Source organism: Mustelus asterias, chromosome 25, assembly GCF_964213995.1.
Source record: "Mustelus asterias chromosome 25, sMusAst1.hap1.1, whole genome shotgun sequence".
Taxonomy (NCBI): Eukaryota; Metazoa; Chordata; class Chondrichthyes; order Carcharhiniformes; family Triakidae; genus Mustelus; species Mustelus asterias.
The window spans coordinates 55,731,870-55,750,126 of record NC_135825.1 but is presented as its reverse complement, the minus strand read 5'-3'; the positions used below and the strand labels follow the sequence as shown (position 1 = coordinate 55,750,126).

At 41.2% G+C, this 18,257-nt stretch overlaps 1 protein-coding gene across 6 annotated transcripts in view; it reads right to left on the bottom strand.

Annotated features, from left to right (window-relative positions):
* The window catches only part of LOC144479194 (peroxisome proliferator-activated receptor delta-like), an 86,022-nt gene that overhangs the window by 20,087 nt on the left and 47,678 nt on the right, over positions 1–18,257 (bottom strand). For 5 of the 6 annotated variants that reach the window (XM_078197832.1, XM_078197833.1, XM_078197835.1 and 2 more), the window contains 2 exons: positions 11,062–11,200; positions 9,487–9,689 (listed from right to left, as the gene is read on the bottom strand). In XM_078197832.1, coding sequence (XP_078053958.1) covers positions 9,487–9,689; positions 11,062–11,200 — 342 coding nt within the window. Of the gene's footprint in view, positions 1–9,486; positions 9,690–11,057; positions 11,201–18,257 lie in introns of those variants that run through there. The other variant, XM_078197837.1, reaches the window with a different exon arrangement.

The following is an 18,257-nucleotide window of genomic DNA, read 5'->3' as shown; positions in this document are numbered from 1 at the left end:
ATCCAGCTTTAAGTGGACAATTTTGACATGGCTGCTGGTCTAGTGCTAAGGTCTGCATTAATTTCAAGGTCTTTATTGGTTTCAGGCACTGTACAGATATATTGTCTAATTCCAGGAAAATCTAAAATCCAGCATGGTCTTGGCCCCAGAGGTTCCAGATTTTGGCTATTGGACCTGCAGAAAAACTGCCTAGACTTTTAAACTATCAGGATACAATCAAATATGAAAATTTCCAGAGTTTTAACAATTAAAAAGTTAGGAATGCAACAATTGCCATTAAAGGTTGGAAATAGCAATGTCCCATTTTATTCAGCTAGCCAGAAGTGAGTGCATAATCTACTCTCCAGTATAAACACTAGTGTTTTTAAATTCTCCGCTGCCAACATCATTTCACTCATGGGGGAAATGCTACATAGCACTTGATGCAAACTGAAATAGATAGGAAACATGCCTCTTTCAGTCTCCACTCTGCAATGCATCTGCTTTCTCCGTCTCACATTCAGTCATGCATGATTTCATAGAATCATAGAAACCCTACAGTGCAGAAAGAGGCCATTTGGCCCATCGAGTCTGCACCAACCACAATCCCACCCAGGCTCTACCCCCATATCCCTACACATTTACCCACTAATCCCTCTAACCTACACATCTCAGGACTAAGGGGCAATTTCTGTCTCTCAATGTGCATGCACTCTCAGATTCACACGCATGCCTTCTGAGTCACTTGTGCTCTATATCTCTTTTTCTTTTCGTCTCTCTTTGACTTCCACTTTCTCTCAACTATAATTTCAATCTACATAATATTTTTTCACAAGAATGTCACAGTAGACGCAAAGTAGACGCCAATGAAGGGTGACCAATTATTTAGTTAAAACGATTGACTTTTAACGAAGGAGATGGAGAAGCACAGGGCTTTACAAAATGAAATTTCAGAGTCCAAACCAGGCTTTTGGCAGATTCTGCCACCTGTCATGTAACATGGGGGTGGGGGTTGTGTGTAAGATGGAGTCTGGAATGGGTAGGTGAATGGGGATGTGTGTATGGGCTGATGCACCAAAGGAATTTTAGTAGAAGGGCAATAATTTTAATTTTTAAGTACTGGGGCTCAGAGAGGCAATGTTGGTCAGACATTCTAAAGTCCAGAGTTGAAACTCCCTATTCACAAGCCCAGGTCTGACACACTTCCCTTGCTGTCAGAAGGCTTACACAATACCATTTAGAGCCACAAGATGTCTCCGCTGTACATCAATTGTAAACTTTTCAGAATACAGAAATTTTTTTATTTTCCGATAAGTGTGAGAAATGGGTGGTGCAGATTAATCAAAAGTGGTAGTTAATGGAGAGTTCCATTTACCAATGGAACGGCACGGTAGCACAGTGGTTAGCACTGCTGCTTCACAGCTCCAGGGACCTGGGTTCGATTCCCGGCTTGGGTCACTGTCTGTGTGGAGTTTGCACATTCTCCTCGTGTCTGCGTGGGTTTCCTCTGGGTGCTCCGGTTTCCTCCCACAGTCCAAAGATGTGCGGGTTAGGTTGATTGACCAGGTTAAAAATTGCCCCTTAGAGTCCTGAGATGTGTAGGTTAGAGGGATTAGCGGGTAAAATATGTGGGGGTAGGGCCTGGGTGGGATTGTGGTCGGTGCAGACTCGATGGGCCAAATGGCCTCCTTCTGCACTGTAGGGTTTCTATGATTTCTTTCTATGATCTATGAATGTAGCACAATACTTGTAGCATCAACTAATATACAAGTATTAAGTATTCAGGAAGTATAAAACAGTATTCTTTTTACTCCAAACCTCCAATAGTACATTAAAACATAAAGTATAAAATAATACAGTACACAGGTTCTGGATAAGTTTGCAATTGCTTCCAGTTGGTAAAGTGACGATTCGTATTAGAACACCAGGAATTCCGGTTAGTAGAGAATTCCGGTTGGTAGAGAATTCCGGTTGGTAGTGTGTCAGATTACATAAACGTTTACTATACATCCCAACAGTTTAAGTTCCCAATTCTGAACAGTAGATTATTGAAAATATATTAAATATGTTAGCAAATAGACTGGAAACTAACTCCAAAATGGAAAAATAAATGTATCTGGTATGATGCTTTTGCCAAATCATAATAATAACTGGTCTAACCTTTCAGTGAAAAACAATCTTTTTAAACTTTAAGCAGAATGAAGCCCAAGCATCACATGTCACAGAACCACAGAATGTTTATGGTGCAGAGCAGTCATCTGGTCCATTGTGTCCATGCTGGCTATCCAAAGGAGTAATTGCCTTAGTGCTAACTCCCCCGCACCTCCCCCCCCCCCACCCAGCCTTATTTGTCAGTTAAAATATATATTTCACCCACTAACTCCAGCATAGGGCTATTGCTAAGTCAGGATTGGAGAAAAAAATGAATGCGTGCATTATATGTAATATCGCCAGTATTTTTGCAGACATGTTCAGTGTTTAAAGTTTAGTTTAAGTTTATTTACCGATTACCAAATTCATACAAACCCATAATCATATTCTGCATCTTAACTATTAGTGCTCCTGTTGATATTACTGAAGGAAAAATTTAATATCTGTGTTGCGTGTACCCCTTTTAGGCATGGTGTGGCCCAATACTAAAAGTGTTCGGAAGTGTAGCCGGATGTTGAAGTCTATGGACGGGATTCTCTGGCTTCCCAGCCGTGTGTTTCTCGGCGGCAGCGGGAGGGAGTGTGCCGTTCGCTGGCAGCGGGATTCTCTGGTCCTGCTGCTATCAGTGGGATTTTCCACTGAAGCCACCCCACGCTGCTGGGAAAGCCACGGGCGGGGGTATGCTGCTGGCAGGACCAGAGAATCCCACCGTCAGCGAATGGCCAGAGAATTCCAGCCTATATTTCTATTACTCTGACATTTATCAACACTTTTCCCTTTGAGTCAGAGGGCTGCACATTCAAGTCCCCACTTCAGGACGGCGGCACATAATTCAGGCCGATACCCCAACGTTACAGTGAGGCTGAAGGGCTGTGCTTTAGTTTTCAGATGGATGTTGAAAACCCCTGGCGTTTTTAGAAGAGAAGTTGGAAAGTCTCTCAATGTCTTGACCAACATCACCATAACGCGGTAACTTATGCTTCATCCCAATGCTGCTTTTGGAGCTTTGACTGAACACAAAATGACAGTACTATTTGCTTACTTGGAAATAGTTCATGCATTATAAAGTAATTCAGTGCACATAAAGCACTAAGACTTTCCTGAAAGACTTAGATAGAGTGGAATATAAATGTAAACAAGTCTATTTTCCCCTCAACTCAGAGGCTTGATTGTGGAAAAACTTGCACATCAGTATTTTGCTGCAGCAGCAGAAAACTCTCCCTTTCTAATTAATAACAAAATCTATAATCAGACTTTCCTAATCCAAATTGTTTTTATATTAATTTGGAATAGGGGCAGGAAGTAAGAGGCGATGCATTTATGAAGCACTAGTGTTTAGCGCCAGTCCAGTCTTTGGACCAGGTAACCTGCAGTGAATGAACTGCAAATAATTTACCACTCCTGTTTGTGAGGAGTGCTTCTAGTTTCAACTGATGTACTCATTTATACTTCTGTGACAACTACTAATATTTAATACCAAACCAAATTACATTTCCACACAAATATGGCATTGCATCTCAATATGAGTAACGCATTATTACAGACCTAACTTCGTACTGAGTTGGGACTGCTGACTATTGAACTCTCATCCCATTTTGATTCTGAATTAAAATTAAGTTTCCAGAACACAAGAAACAACAATTTAAGCATCTTTCCTGCTGTATTTCAATTTTGCATTGGGCTGATTGAAAAAGTCTCAGAGGGCATTATTTGGCAACTAGTATCACATAGGAAGTTGCAGCTCGACTTTTCCTGCACTCTTCTTTTTTTGGGTCAGCTAATGAACTTCAAAAGAAGTGCGTGGTTCCTTCGGAGTTTAATGTGAAAGCAAAGTCTAGGGAGAGTACTTTCGATTATAAATATGCCTCTCTATTTCTTTGTGAAAGTAATACCTATATATTATAAATCCTACATCTGCACATACCTTTTCCATCACAAATTTCTACATCCACATATTAATGGAAACTACCTGTGTAAACTTGTTACAGTGCAAGCATAACTTCCTCCCAGTGGGCATGTACAGTTTGGGCTAGGTCTACACTTAGCATTCTTCCTTTCCGTTTTGGAGAATTACCTCCATGCATTTCCCTCCTCTGTTTATACAGCTGCCTTGTACGGGTTTCTGTGCAAGCCTGAGAGCGCGCAGTCTGGGTGTGGTCCTGGGATTGCTGTGTTATGATGTAATTATGGTTCCAGAGTTCCTCAAGGCTGATGGTGAATTTGGAATGGGAGGACAAGGATCCAGTTTCCATGGTCCATGGGGGTACCAATTACATAGCTGGGCCAAGAAAGAAGCTCAGCTGGAGGGAGAATGAGCAGCTAGGGACTGAACTAAAAAGCAGAACCACAGAAGGAATTAATTTCTTGATTATTACCTGAGCCATGTGCAAATTGGCATAGGGAAAATACGATCAGAGAATGGATTGTGAGACTCAAAGATTGATGTGACAGAAATGGGTTTCAATTCATCAGCACCAGCACCAGTTGGGACGGCCTTCACCTGAACCATACTGGGACCAATATACTAATGAACCATACAACAAAAGCTGTAGAGAGGCATTGAAATTAATAGTGATGGGAGAGGGTTCATGTGAGGGGAGATTTGGAACATTGAAAAGGACAAAGCAAGTTAGTGATGCGGGTAATAATAATCAAAATGTAACTGGAAGGGACCGTATATAAACATAAGATTGCACTAGAGTCGGGAAAACTCAGTAAAAAGGCAGAATTAAAGGCTCTTTATCTGAAAGAATGCAGCATTCATAACAAGATAGATGAATTGATAGTACAAAGAAAAATGAGTATGATAGTCATTACAGAGACATGCTTGCAAAGATTCCATCGCTAGGACCAGAACATTTAACAGTATTTGATATTTTGGAAAAACAGGAAGGGAAAGGAGGTGGGGAACTCTGTCATTAAACATAGAACATAGAACATTACAGCGCAGTACAGGCCCTTCGGCCCTCGATGTTGCGCCGACCAGTGGAACCAATCTAAAGCCCCTCTAATCTACACTATTCCAATATCATCCATATGTTTATCCAATAACCATTTGAATGCTCTTAATGTTGACGAGTCCACTGCTGCTACTGGCAGGGCATTCCACGCCCTTACTACTCTCTGAGTAAAGAACCTACCTCTAACATCTGTCCTATATCTCTCACCCCTCAATTTAAAGCTATGGCCCCTCGTGCTAGCCATCACCATCCGAGGAAAAAGGCCCTCACTATCCACCCTATCTAATCCTCTGATCATCTTGTATGCCTCTATTAAGTCACCTCTTAACCTTCTTCTCTCTAACGAAAACAACCTCAAGCCCCTCAGCCTTTCCTCATACGATTTTCCCACCATACCAGGCAACATCCTGGTAAATCTCCTCTGCACCTTTTCCAACACTTCCACATCTTTCTTATAATGCGGCGACTAGAACTGTACGCAATACTCCAAATGCGGCCGCACCAGAGTTTTGTACAGTTGCAGCATGACCGCCTGGCTCCGAAACTCAATCCCTCTACCAATAAAAGCTAACACACCGTACGCCTTCTTAACAACTCTATCAACCTGGGTGCCAACTTTCAGGGATCTATGCACATGGACACCCAGATCCCTCTGTTCATCCACACTACCAAGTATCTTACCATTAGCCCAGTACTCTGTAATCCTGTTACTCCTTCCAAAGTGAATCACCTCACACTTTTCACATTAAACTCCATTTGCCACCTCTCAGCCCAGCTCTGCAGCTTATCTATGTCCCTCTCTATCCTGCCACTTCCCTCCGCACTGTCTACAACTCCACCGACTTTAGTGTCATCCACAAATTTACTAATCCATCCTTCCACGCCCTCATCCAGGTCATTAATAAAAATGACAAACAGCAGTGGCCCCAAAACAGATCCTTGCGGTACACCACTAGTAACTGAACTCCAGGATGAATATTTCCCATCAACCACCACCATCTGTTTTCTTACAGCTATCCAATTTCTGATCCAAACCACTAAATCACCCTCAATCCCATGTGTCCGTATTTTCTGCAAAAGCTTGCCATGGGGAACCTTATCAAACGCTTTGCTGAAATCCATATACACCACATCAACCGCTTTACCCTCATCCACCTCTTTGATCATGTTCTCAAAGAACTCAAGGTTTGTGAGGCATGACCTATCCTTCACAAAACCGTGCTGACTATCCCTAATCAAATTATTCCTTTCTAGGTGATTATAAATCCTATCTCTTATAATCCTTTCCAATACTTTGCCCACAACAGAAGTAAGGCTCACTGGTCTATAATTACCAGGGTTGTCCCTACTCCCCTTCTTGAAAAAGGGGACAACATTTGCTATCCTCCAGTCTTCTGGCACTGTTCCTGTAGACAATGACGACACAAAGATCAAAGCCAAAGGCTCTACAATCTCCTCTCTAGCCTCCCAGAGAATCCTAGGATAAATCCCATCTGGCCCAGGGGACTTATCTATTTTTACCCTTTCCAGAATTGCCAACACCTCCTCCTTATGAACATCCTTATTAAAGGATGAGATCAGTCCAGTAGTGAGAAATGATCTTGCTTCGGAGGATCAAAAAGAATCAGTTTGGGTGGAGATAAGAGAAGCAAAAAAAAAGAAGTGTCACTGGTGGGAGTGGTTTGTAGGCCCCTTGACAATAGGTACACTGTAAGACAGAGTAATAATGGGGACTTGGAAGAAAGGTACTGCAATAATCATGGGAGATTTTAATGTCCATGTAGATTAAATGAATCAAATTGACAAAAGTAGCCTGGGGGATGAGTTCAGAGAGTGATATTCTGGATAGTTCCTTAGGACAATATGTTCTGACCAACAAGGGAATAGGTTACTTTACAATGGGACCAGCTTAATTAATTACCTCATCATAAAAGTACCTCTAGGTGAAGAGTCACAAAGTGTTGCAGACAAATGCAGTGCATGTGAGAGGATGGCATATAACAGATGAGCATGACATATGTCAGCAGGTCTCATGACAAGAGTAGCTACAAACAGCAGCAGCTAGGTACAAACAGCAGCAGCTAGGTAAGAGTGAACATAACATGATAGAATTTCACATTCAGTTTGAGGTTGAGAAATGTGGATCTGAAATTAATGTCTTAAACTTGAAGGCAATTACAAGCATAAGACGGAGTTGGTTAAAACAATGGGAAAACAAGTTAAAAGGTATGATAGAGAAGCAGTGGCGGGAAAATACAAGAATCTGTTCTGAAGTAGCTAGCAGTTCATTTGGAAAATCAGTCAGTCAGGCAAAGTCAACATGGTGTTGTGAAAGGGAATTAGTGTTTGACAGATTCAATAGTTCTTGGAGAATGCAACAAGCAGGGTGGATAAAGGGGAACCAATAGATTTCCGAATTTGGATTTCCAAATTTTATAAATAGCCGTGTAACCAGCTTTTCCACAAGATAGGAGCTCATGGTGTTGGGGGTGGTATATTACAATGGACAGAAGATTAGCTAACTAACAGGAAACAAAGGGCCAGGATAAATGGATAATTTTCAGGTTGGCAAATTGTAACCTGTGGAATGCCACAGGGATCAGTGATGGCCTTAACTATTTACAATCTATATTAATGAATTGGATGAAAATACCAAATGTATTGCAGCCAAATTTCCTGATGATACAAAGTTGGGTAAGAAAACAAGTTAGGAAGATACAAGTAATCTATGTAGTTGTCCACTTTGGCAGGAAGAATAAAAAAGTAGATTTTTATTTAAGTGGAGAGAGAGACTTCAAGGTACTTCAGAAGGAAAGAACTTCCTTTGGAAGTAATTCAGAGAAAGTTCACTAGGCTGATTCCTGGGAAGAATGCATTGTCTTACGAGGAAAAGTTGAACAAGTTGACTTATACTTATTCAAGTTTGGTGATCTTATTGAACCAAATAAGATTGAGAGTGGGCTTGACAGGGAAGATGTTTCCTCTCATGGAGGAATCTAGAGCTAAGGGTCCTTGTTAGCCTTTTCACTTAGAATATTTTGTGCTGTTTTCAGTTTAAAAAATGGGGTCTCTCATTTAGGTCAGAGATTAGGAGGAATTTCTTCTTTCAGAATTCTTTGGAGGAAAGGGAGCAGTGGAAGCTGGGTCACTGAAGATATTCAAGGCTGAGTTAGACAGACTTTTGATCAAGAAGGGAGTTGAGCATTATGGGAACAGGCAGGAAAGTGGAGTTAAGGCCAGAATCAGACCAAACATGATCTTTTGTATGTTGGGGCATGCTCAATGGACTGAATACCCTCTATTGCTTATGAATTACATATATTAAGTGGAATAGAGAATCAAATTGTGCAGGTGCTGTGCCTCAGGGTACTTGTATATGATGTTAACTTTGAAACACAACAGCTTTTCCAATTAATAAACCAGAAGAGATCATTGTTCTCAGCAAAGATCAGCTGATTTATGGAAAAAAGACACCTCCAATTTTTCAAAGGTGAATTTCAATTCATTTTAGCAGGCTCTGTTCTTCAAAGTTTCTTGTCTCCATTACCAACTGCTTTGTTACCTCAAACACCAGCAACTCCTGCACTTTGTCATCATTAGAATTCAAACTATCTGTTCTGCCTCTTTCCTCGTTCATCCCTCTCCTTCCCCAGTCTGATTCTCATCCTACACAAAATTCAGTGAACCCAAAACTCTGCTTGCTCATATCCCATTCATCAGTCATCCCTGCCCTGAGCAATCTGAACTGGCTCCCAAACCCCATTCAAAATTCTCATTAGGGTTAAAAGTTAAAATTTGTCACATGTAGGCTTACATTATCACTGCAGTTAAGTTATTGTGAAAATCCCATAGCTGCCATACTATGCCAGTTCAGGTACACGGAGGGAGATTTAGCATGGCCAATGCACCTAACCAGCACGTCTTTAGAACACCCTTCTCTATCCTACAAACCCACCACTCCTCTCCACACCAAGGACTCTGGCCTGCACCTTTTGGTAATCAAAGAGGTCCGATGCTCTGGAATTTTCTTCCCATAACTTCTCTGCCTCACTTCTTTAAGATTCACTTTAGAAGCCATCACTTTAGCCAAGCTTTTGGCTACTCCTTCCAATGCAGCCTTCTTTGGCACAGTACTTTTGTCTGATTAGTACCTAGAGGATATCTTGCTACTTTAAAGGCACTGGATAAATTGAATCTGTTCTTGCTGTGTTTCATTGTCTATGAAGCTCTTAGGGATGAGAAGTGAATGTGAAGTGAACCATATAATGGCAATGTTCTTGTTTCTTACAAGTGTAGTCATTGTTAGGAAAACCAAGGTATAGTAGTGTTATGGCAGTACCTGTACTGATCACAAAATTCAGCCTCAGAACAACAAGGTTCTTCTCCCTTTACTTACAGGATCCTTGGTAGCCTTTCCACTTAGGATATCTCGTGCTTTTTTCTTAGTCATATTGAAGTTCTTTAGATATGCATCGTAAACGTGTTTTGCCAGTGATTTCAGGTCAGCTATTAGTGGGTTTTGAACTGTTGTTTCACTAGCTAGAAGTCCCGCAACTAGCTTTTTCTTCTCCGCTTCAGGCATTCGGCCAAACCGGATGGCTGTTTTACCAGAGAAAAACAAAATTAGACTTGGCAAATAATTCAGTTCATTTAGGTTAAGCATAAAATTGGCTTAAATTTAAATTATTTATTATTAAGCAGGCCTGTGAATAGTGGGTCTGTTTTACGCAAGTATCAATCATTGCACTATGTACTACCATGGAAGGTTTCAACACAAGGTCGTTAGCACAAATTGAAAACAGGCAGTTCTCCCCTCTGGTAACAATTGTAAAACAGTAACCCTTTTCACTTTAACCTTCTAAAATGCAAGGACCAGCGATCATACTGTCCTTCACAGCTATTGTCCCATCAATTCCAGGAATAACAAAGGATAATCAAGAACGATAGAAAACAATAGCCGTGGATATATTACAAAGATGGACTACGAACTGATGGGCTTTAAGGACGTTATAAAACATACAAGGGCTGACAGATTTACAGAGCACCTTTCACATCTGGCTTTTGTAGGAAAACAGGTAGCCAGGTTACATACAGAAAGTCTGCAAAACAGCAATGAGGTGAATGAACAGTTATAATGTTTGTGGTGGCGCTTACTGTGGGTGAATGGTGGCCAGCACACCTGGGTAGCTCCCTGCTCTTTTTCATTAGAAAATGCTGTGGCTGCAGGGTCTCAGTTCCAGCCACCTGAATAGGCAGGCATGGCCTTGCTCTAAACGTTACTCAAAGGTGAGGGTAATGTTTGAAAATTCACAATTAACTCCAGCTTGTGCCTCCCCAAAAGATTCATGGTTTTTTAAAAAATGATGTGGACCACTCACCTGAAGAAGGGGCTTGGGGGCTCCGAAAGCTTGTGTGGCTTTTGCTACCAAATAAACCTGTTGGACTTTAATCTGGTGTTGTTAAACTTCTTACTTTTCTTTTAAAACCAGGCGTGCCTAGTTGGATTTTTATTTGCTTTTCTTTCCTTTCCCGTTCTGATAGTAATCAGGATCAGAAAGGTAGGCTGATTATACTCCCTCCACAGCCTGGGTACAGTGAAACCAATTCTTATTGCAAATCTGTCAGATCAGCCAAGCAGCACAAGTTACTCAGCGGAGATCGAGGCTAAACCTGGCACTATCCTAGCAGGTACAACATAATGTGCACAATTATTTTGAAGACTGGACTAATCCAAAAGGGAATCAACAACAAAGCTGAACAATTGAAGTGAGTGAAGAATAAAGTTGTGGCAAGTTATCAACCAACTCTGATTTTTAGATTATTTCTGCCACATCAGATTCTTGTAAAGCACAACTTATACAAAATAAGATGTATTAATACAAACAGCTTATAAAATTACTCAATTCTCTAAAGCTCGTCAAGTTATCATGTCTTAAAATTTTGTTTGCTCGTTTTGGCAACACTTACTGACCATTATGTGACATCCCTAATGCCAGGCACTTCTGGAAGCGACAATACTGGCACTTATTCCTGTTCTTTTTCTGGATCTTACAGTTACGATCACATTTCTCATACTTCAGCTTCATGCGAATTGTTCTTCGGAAGAAACCCTGGAAGCCAAATTTTAGTTTACATTTAAGCTGTGCAGAGAGACAGAAATAGCATTTCAAATCAGAGTATGTGGCTCATTGATAAATACATGCAAATTTCTGATAACACGTTAGCCCCGACAACATTTTACTCCTTGTCTTATCAAGTTGTTGAGTTATTTACAATTATTTGTGTTTTCCGTTATCACCTGTAGAGTAAGCCAGATCAGTCATTTTGAAATTCTAGAGAGCAAACGTAGATTAATTAAAAATGCTCTGTATATATTGAAGGCATGCAAGCACGCCCTGGCACTGTCATAATGATTTCAACTAACTTTTCCATCGTACACTGGCCGGAATTTTCCGGCCATTCACACCAGCGGGATCTTCCATCCTCGTCGACTGCGCAATCACTCTGCAGGTTTCCTGGTGGTGAGGGATGCATTCAACAGGAAGCCCCGTTAACAACGGCGGGACAGGAAAATCCCACTGTCGGCCAATGGCGGACGGCCTTCACTGCTGTGGAACATCTGGCGGGTCGCATGGAAAATTCCGCCCGCTATCTCAACTTGCATACTTCACTTCGAGCGAGCTCTTTTAGCTCCTTTCTCCAGTCACTTACCTGTGATCCACTGAAAAGCTTACTCTATACCAGCCCTCTTGTTACCGCTACCTATCTGATCCAAATCCCCACTGGGCCAATCCTGCTGCTGCTCCAGCCCAAACTCTGAAGTCATGCTAAAGAATATCCAAGTTCTTGCCATTAGCAGGATCTAGCTTCAAGTTGTCTTGAACTCTAGATAAATGTTTAGTAAGGCTTCCTAGCTTGGCACGCAAAGCCAGCTTTTTCAAAGCTGGGTAAGAAATAGGATCCTCCTCCATCCTATTCTATTTGCCAAAAGGTTTTTTAAATTCATTCATAGGACATGGGCATCGCTGGCTGGACCAGCCTTTAAAATATTTTATGCCAACTACAAGTAACATTCCTTTTTGACTGGGAAGGGGGAGTGGATGATTCCAGGCCATACCAAGGGTAATGGTTAAAGAGTTTCTTAACCTGTGCAGCAGTAACAAGCCATGGAAACCTACATTTATTTTAATAAAACTGCATTATTTAAATATATATTGTTGATTTTATTAAGTAGCTGCATGAAAACTGTTTTGCTGTAGTGTGAAGTTTCATTTATAATCGCACTATCAAAAATTGGAAGGGCAGAGCAGTTAAGGGAAGGAATTTCAGAATGTAGAAAATAACACCATTCAAGGTTTGTGTGTGGTGTGTGTGGTGTGTGTGTGTGTGTGTGTGTGTGTGTGTGTGTGTGTGTGTGTGTGTGTGAATAAAGGTTATTTCAGTCATAAACCACATGAAGCGGGATTGAAAAAACTGGATTCTGAAAATAATCAATACTATTTTGGAGGGCCGAAGGGCCTGTTCCTGTGCTGTATTGTTCTTTGTATTCACAGTAACTCAACCTTTATTGTCATGATCCTGATCTTTCTTTGTACGTTCCTGTGTGTCCACATCTGGCAATGCCTGCATCATCATACATACATAGCATAAGTTTAGCGAACAGACATGAATGCAAGTTTTGAAGTTTAGATAACTATGTCTGAATAAAACTTCTGATCATTTACATGCAAGGAACTGCATTGGCTGAGACGGAAATGCCTCAGAGGCAGCACAGTGTTAGCAGGGACCTGGGTTCCATTCCTGGCTTGGGTCACTGTCTGTGTGGAGTTTGCATGTTCTCCCCATGTCTGCGTGGGAGGAAACCAGAGCACCTCCGGGTGCCCTGGTTTCCTCCCACATTCTGAAAGACGTGCTAATTAGGGTGCATTGACCTGAACAGGCGCCGGACTGTGGCGACTAGGGGAATTTCACAGTAATTTGATTACAATAATGTAAGCCTTACTTGTGAGTAACAAATAAACTTTTTTTTTAAAAATTGGAATGTTACTGATGAATGCTAGTTGTTGAAGCACAAGTTTCAATTAATGTAATTCTTTCATTTCTTGTTCCATTTTGGGTGGAGCTCCTTTCCAGTGAGGTCACAATACTCAATAAAACGTTAACTTAACCATTTGAACAACACCATGCACCATAACAAATGTATTTTTGTTCTGACTGATATGCTACGAGTTTCCACCTTGTTTTTCTTGTAAATAGCTTAGGCAACTTAAGGCCGAGAGAAGTACATCGAAATGAGATGGAAAACATGAGCATCAGATATAAAATTAAAACAAGTAAGCTAAAATCTCAAGTAATTGAAGTAATGTTCAAATCAGTTACTGTTGAGAAATTTGCGTGTACCTAGGAAAATGAAATACTCTGTTGAAGCTCAAGTTAATCTTTATTGGAACAATGTACAAGGTTAATAACATGGAAAGGACATTTGAATTTCAACGGATTGGACATCAACCAGAGAAAGAACTTTCTGGAATAGCCAATTTCTGCATTAGGAATTTCAATTAATCACAGCTGGAGTAGTCTGTACATGCAGCAAACACAGAATTCTAGCTGTACCACCAGCTGGTATCCCAGCGGAGTGGAGAAACAACAGAACACTGAGTATAAAGAAACAAATAGGTGCATGATGTTTTGGTCATTGGGCTCCAACTTCAGTTAGGCTTCAACCCACTGACTCAAGCTGCAGTATAACAACATAGCTGGCCATTCAACATGTCAGCGTCTAGTCATGAGGCTATTTCATTGTGGATAGCAAGTTAGACATCCGTTCAAGGATTTCAAGCAGGAGTCATTCTTAACAAGGAGTGATAGATAACCTGGCTAATTTTTCATTTCAGTAGCTCAGAAACAATCAATTGCAGCAACTTCAACACCATTCAGGCTAAGATTAGTTAATTCATTCAGACTAGAGTCTTGAATCAAAATAAAACCATTCCTATTTTGTACTGCTCAGTTCAAATAGCTCACTTACCAACTAAGCCACCAGGAAGCACTTTTTTTTAGAAAGTAAATTCAAAGGAAGATTTCTTTTCTATCAGTGCAATGATAGTTCAAATAGAAGTTAGCAGCTTGACATGGATTTTTTGCCATCAAATGCAATATGGACAACATAAAATCGATTTCAATAAACTGCTTTTTATAATTTGTGGTAAATTGAGTCCACAAATAAGGTAGTTGAATGCTAAAAGAAGGATCTTCCTTACATAAATAAAGAAAGTAGTATACAAAAGAAAACAGGAACAGCAGAACAGATCTCTCATGCAGACTGAAGCCCTGCCCAAAGCTTGCACATGTTCAGAAGGGAGACAGGATTATAAGAACACTTCTCCCTGTTAAGTTCCAAACCCCCATCAGGCCAAATATATGACGGAAGTAATGTCTTCACTATACAAGTTGGTCAGGAGCTTTGCAGTTGCATGTTGACCTACACAATATCCTTGGTGAATCGTGTAACAGTGGGCCTGGAATCAGAAGTGAAGAGGTAGATTGAGAATCTTACATGAACATTCCCCTTTCCTCCTCTCACACAGTCAACTGGCGAAACTGGAAACCCAGGAACCGCTTGCTGGTGAATGTTCACAACAGCATTAACTTCTGCTATCTTATCTGCAATGGTTGCTGACTCTGAACTTTTTCCTGACTCGGGTTATACCACAAGCAAATAAAATCTTGGTGTCTGCGAACAACTCTCCCGTTTTGCAGTCTCATGACCCAAGGTACCGGACCACTTTGGTTTAAAATTATTCCCAGTAACCATCTCTGATTATCAAAGTTTCTAATGTAGACCTGATCATCGGGTTTGAGCTGCCTCTCTTTGGAATGGAAACCGTCTGTCGTCTCCAGCTCACCTTCACTCTGAGATTTGGACAAAACACATCCAGATGAGTCTTTGGCCTTCTACCCAACAACTATTCTGCAGGAGAGAGCCCTGTAGTGGATTGCAGCATGATAAAATACTAGAATAAAAATCTTGAGATATTTGTTCTTATAGTATCACCTGCCATTCTCTCCAATCCCTCCTTCCAATTTTGAACAGCTCTCCCTGCCAAACCACTTGAAGTTGGATGGAATGGCACGGTACGCACGTGCCATTTATTATTCCTTTGCATGAATTCCTGAAACACCTCACTTACAAATGAAGTGCCGTTATCTGAAACAAGCGAATCTAGTAGCCCTTGGGTTGTGAAAATTTGACACAGCTTCTCTATTGTCACAGCAGCTGTAATATTACTCATGATATGTGCTTCCAACCATTTCAAATGCGCATCTACGAACACCAAAAACATGTGATTCATAAAAGAAAGTCCCACTAAGTCTAGACCATGGCTGATCAGGCCACTTCCAAAGATGAAGGGGTTCTGGTGGCTCCATCTTCTGGTTTATCTGACAAGTGGAACAGGACTTCACCATGTTCTCGAAGTCCAGATCCATATTAGGCTACCAAACCTACGCCATGGCTAGACTCTTCATTCGAGAGGCACCTGTTTGAGCCTCATGAATTTTATCCATGATTTGCAAATAACTAGGGGGTGTAACGAACACCCTCGATCCCCACAGTATGCAACTATCCTGCACACTTAGTCTGTCTTTATGTCTCACACAAGGCTTCAACCTACCATCTTAGTTAGCCATCCTTGCTTCAGAAAACTTTTAACATGTGACAGAATAGGATCTCTGTCTGTCCACTGCTTAGCACTCTTATGCACCATACCATCATTTCTAACAACAGGAATGATTGGAGCTGTCCAATGAGAAAACAGAATAGGCTCAATGATTCCAACTCCTCCTCCACTTTCCCTCTCATGGCATAAGGCACAGTTCAGGACTTGAAAAAGCGAGGGGTAGCGGAGGATTTACGTGCAACTTACAGTAGTATCACGCAACGTACCCAATTCATCCTTTGAATACGTCCAGATACTTCGTAACAACATTTTCGGTCACCATTGTGTGCTTGATTTAGCCCCAGTTCAATGGTATTTTGCTGAGCCAGTCACACTCTAGCAAACTTAGCCCCTTCCCTTTGACCAGATGGGAGGCGTGTGTGGCTTCTTGCCCGTTATACGCAATATGGACTTCCAAAGATCAGGGCAAAGGTATGATCTTTCCGACGTCTGTCGAAAGACTAATCTCTGTCGGAGTTCGGACATAATAAGCTGACACTTGGTTAGAATCCTATATTGACTTGCATGTTTCCTTATTAATTACAGATGCGAAGGCTCCTGTGTCCACCTCCATCTTGATTTGCTCACCATCGAGTACAACTGTAGCAAAAATGGGCTCTGCTTGCCCCTCATTAACATGAAGCATGTTGTAAGCATGCTCCTCTGCCAGCTCCAAGCTTTCCATGTGGTGCGTAGGTGGTTCAGGCTTCTTTAAATTTAAATTTTCTGGTTCAGCTTTTGCCTTTCCTCTGCATTTCTTTGCTAAATGTCCTTTCTTGCTGCATTGGCGACAAACAGCATCCATAAACCTGCAAATGATTGGCATTGTGTGGGCCTCCACACCTAAAACACTTCAATATTTTAACCTTTTTTCTGGAAGCTCTTTCTGTATTTGGTACAGCGCTCCTGCCTGGACACAACATTAGCCTGCTGAATATCTCCGGCATGGCTAGCAGCCATTTCCATGCCCTGAGAAATTTCACAGCCATCTTAAAAGCAAGTGTGGTTTCCCCCAACAACTGATGCTGAATGCTATGCTCGTTAATGCTGCAGACCAGCCTGTCTCTGAGTATCTCTTCTAAAAGTGTTCCAAAATCAGTGTTCATAAAGCTGGTGTGATTCTGCCATAGCTGGCTACGGATTGACCCAATTTTTGAAAATGGCTATGAAATTTGAATCTTTGAGCAGTCACTGAGGGCTTCAGATTATGGGATTCTGTACCAGAGTGATTAAGTCTTCCCAGCTTCTGTGGCGAGGCTAGATTTCTCATCAATTTATAATTCCCTGCCGCACACACACTCAGGAGAATCGAGCGCTGCTTCACCGCATCTACTATTCCGTTTGCTAAAGAGTTCTGCATCCTCTCCATGTATTCGGCCCAGTCCTCACTTCGCTCATTAAATTCTCCGACTGCTCTGAACATGGCCATGGTGCTGTTCATTCGAAATTCCATCGAATAAATCCACAAAGAAACTAGCTACTCACTGTATGCAACCCCGTGTAGCCACATTGAATAAAGAAAAACTTCTCCTTTATCTCTTTCGTTTCTTCCTTGACGCCAAAAACGTGGCGACTTGGTCATTGAATGTGCTTAATAAAACAGGAGCAACAGAAGAAAACAGGAGCACTAGAACATGTCTAGACTTGCAGGACTCCCTTGCAGATTGTAGCCCTGAACATGCTCAGAAGGGCAAAAGACTTGAGTGTTATTATACTCTAATTGCCGAAGAAATTACTAAGAAAATTGGTAATACTAAATTACAAAGAAACTGACCATTTAACCCAGCCAGTCCATATTGGCTCTTTTCCTTCACTAGGTAGTATCCTAATCCCTTGTGCTCACTCAGTTCCGGTATCCCTCTATTTCCCTTTCCTTGAATCATTCTAATTTACCTAGTCTATTCCTAATGCCTCGGTATTATCCATCTGTCATGCACCTTAGATTTTAAAAAAAGAGTTAAAAGTTTCAGCTCAATGGCCTTTCATCAGAGCCTGAAAAATGTAGATATTAACAGGTTTAGGTGGAGTGGGAGATATGCTCACAAACAGGGCATACAGAGACACAAACTCAATTTACAGAATAATGGTTGGAATGCAGTCTTTACAGATAATCAAGTCTTAAAGGTACAGACAATGTGAGTGGAGAGAGCATTAAGCACAGGTTAAATACACATCTCTTTAACCTGTGCTTAATGCTCTCTCCACTCACATTGTTTGTACCTTTAAGACTTGATTAGCTTGATTAGCATTTCAATCATTATTCTGTAAATTGAGTTTGTGAGCATATCTCCCACTCCACCTGACGAAGGAGCAGCACGCTCCGAAAGCTGGTGGCATTTGCTACCAAATAAACCTGTTGGACTTTAACCTGGTGTTGTTAGACTTCTTAATATGGTAGAAGGCAGGGGAGATCAAATGACAGTGATAGTGCATTGTAAAAGGAAATGGT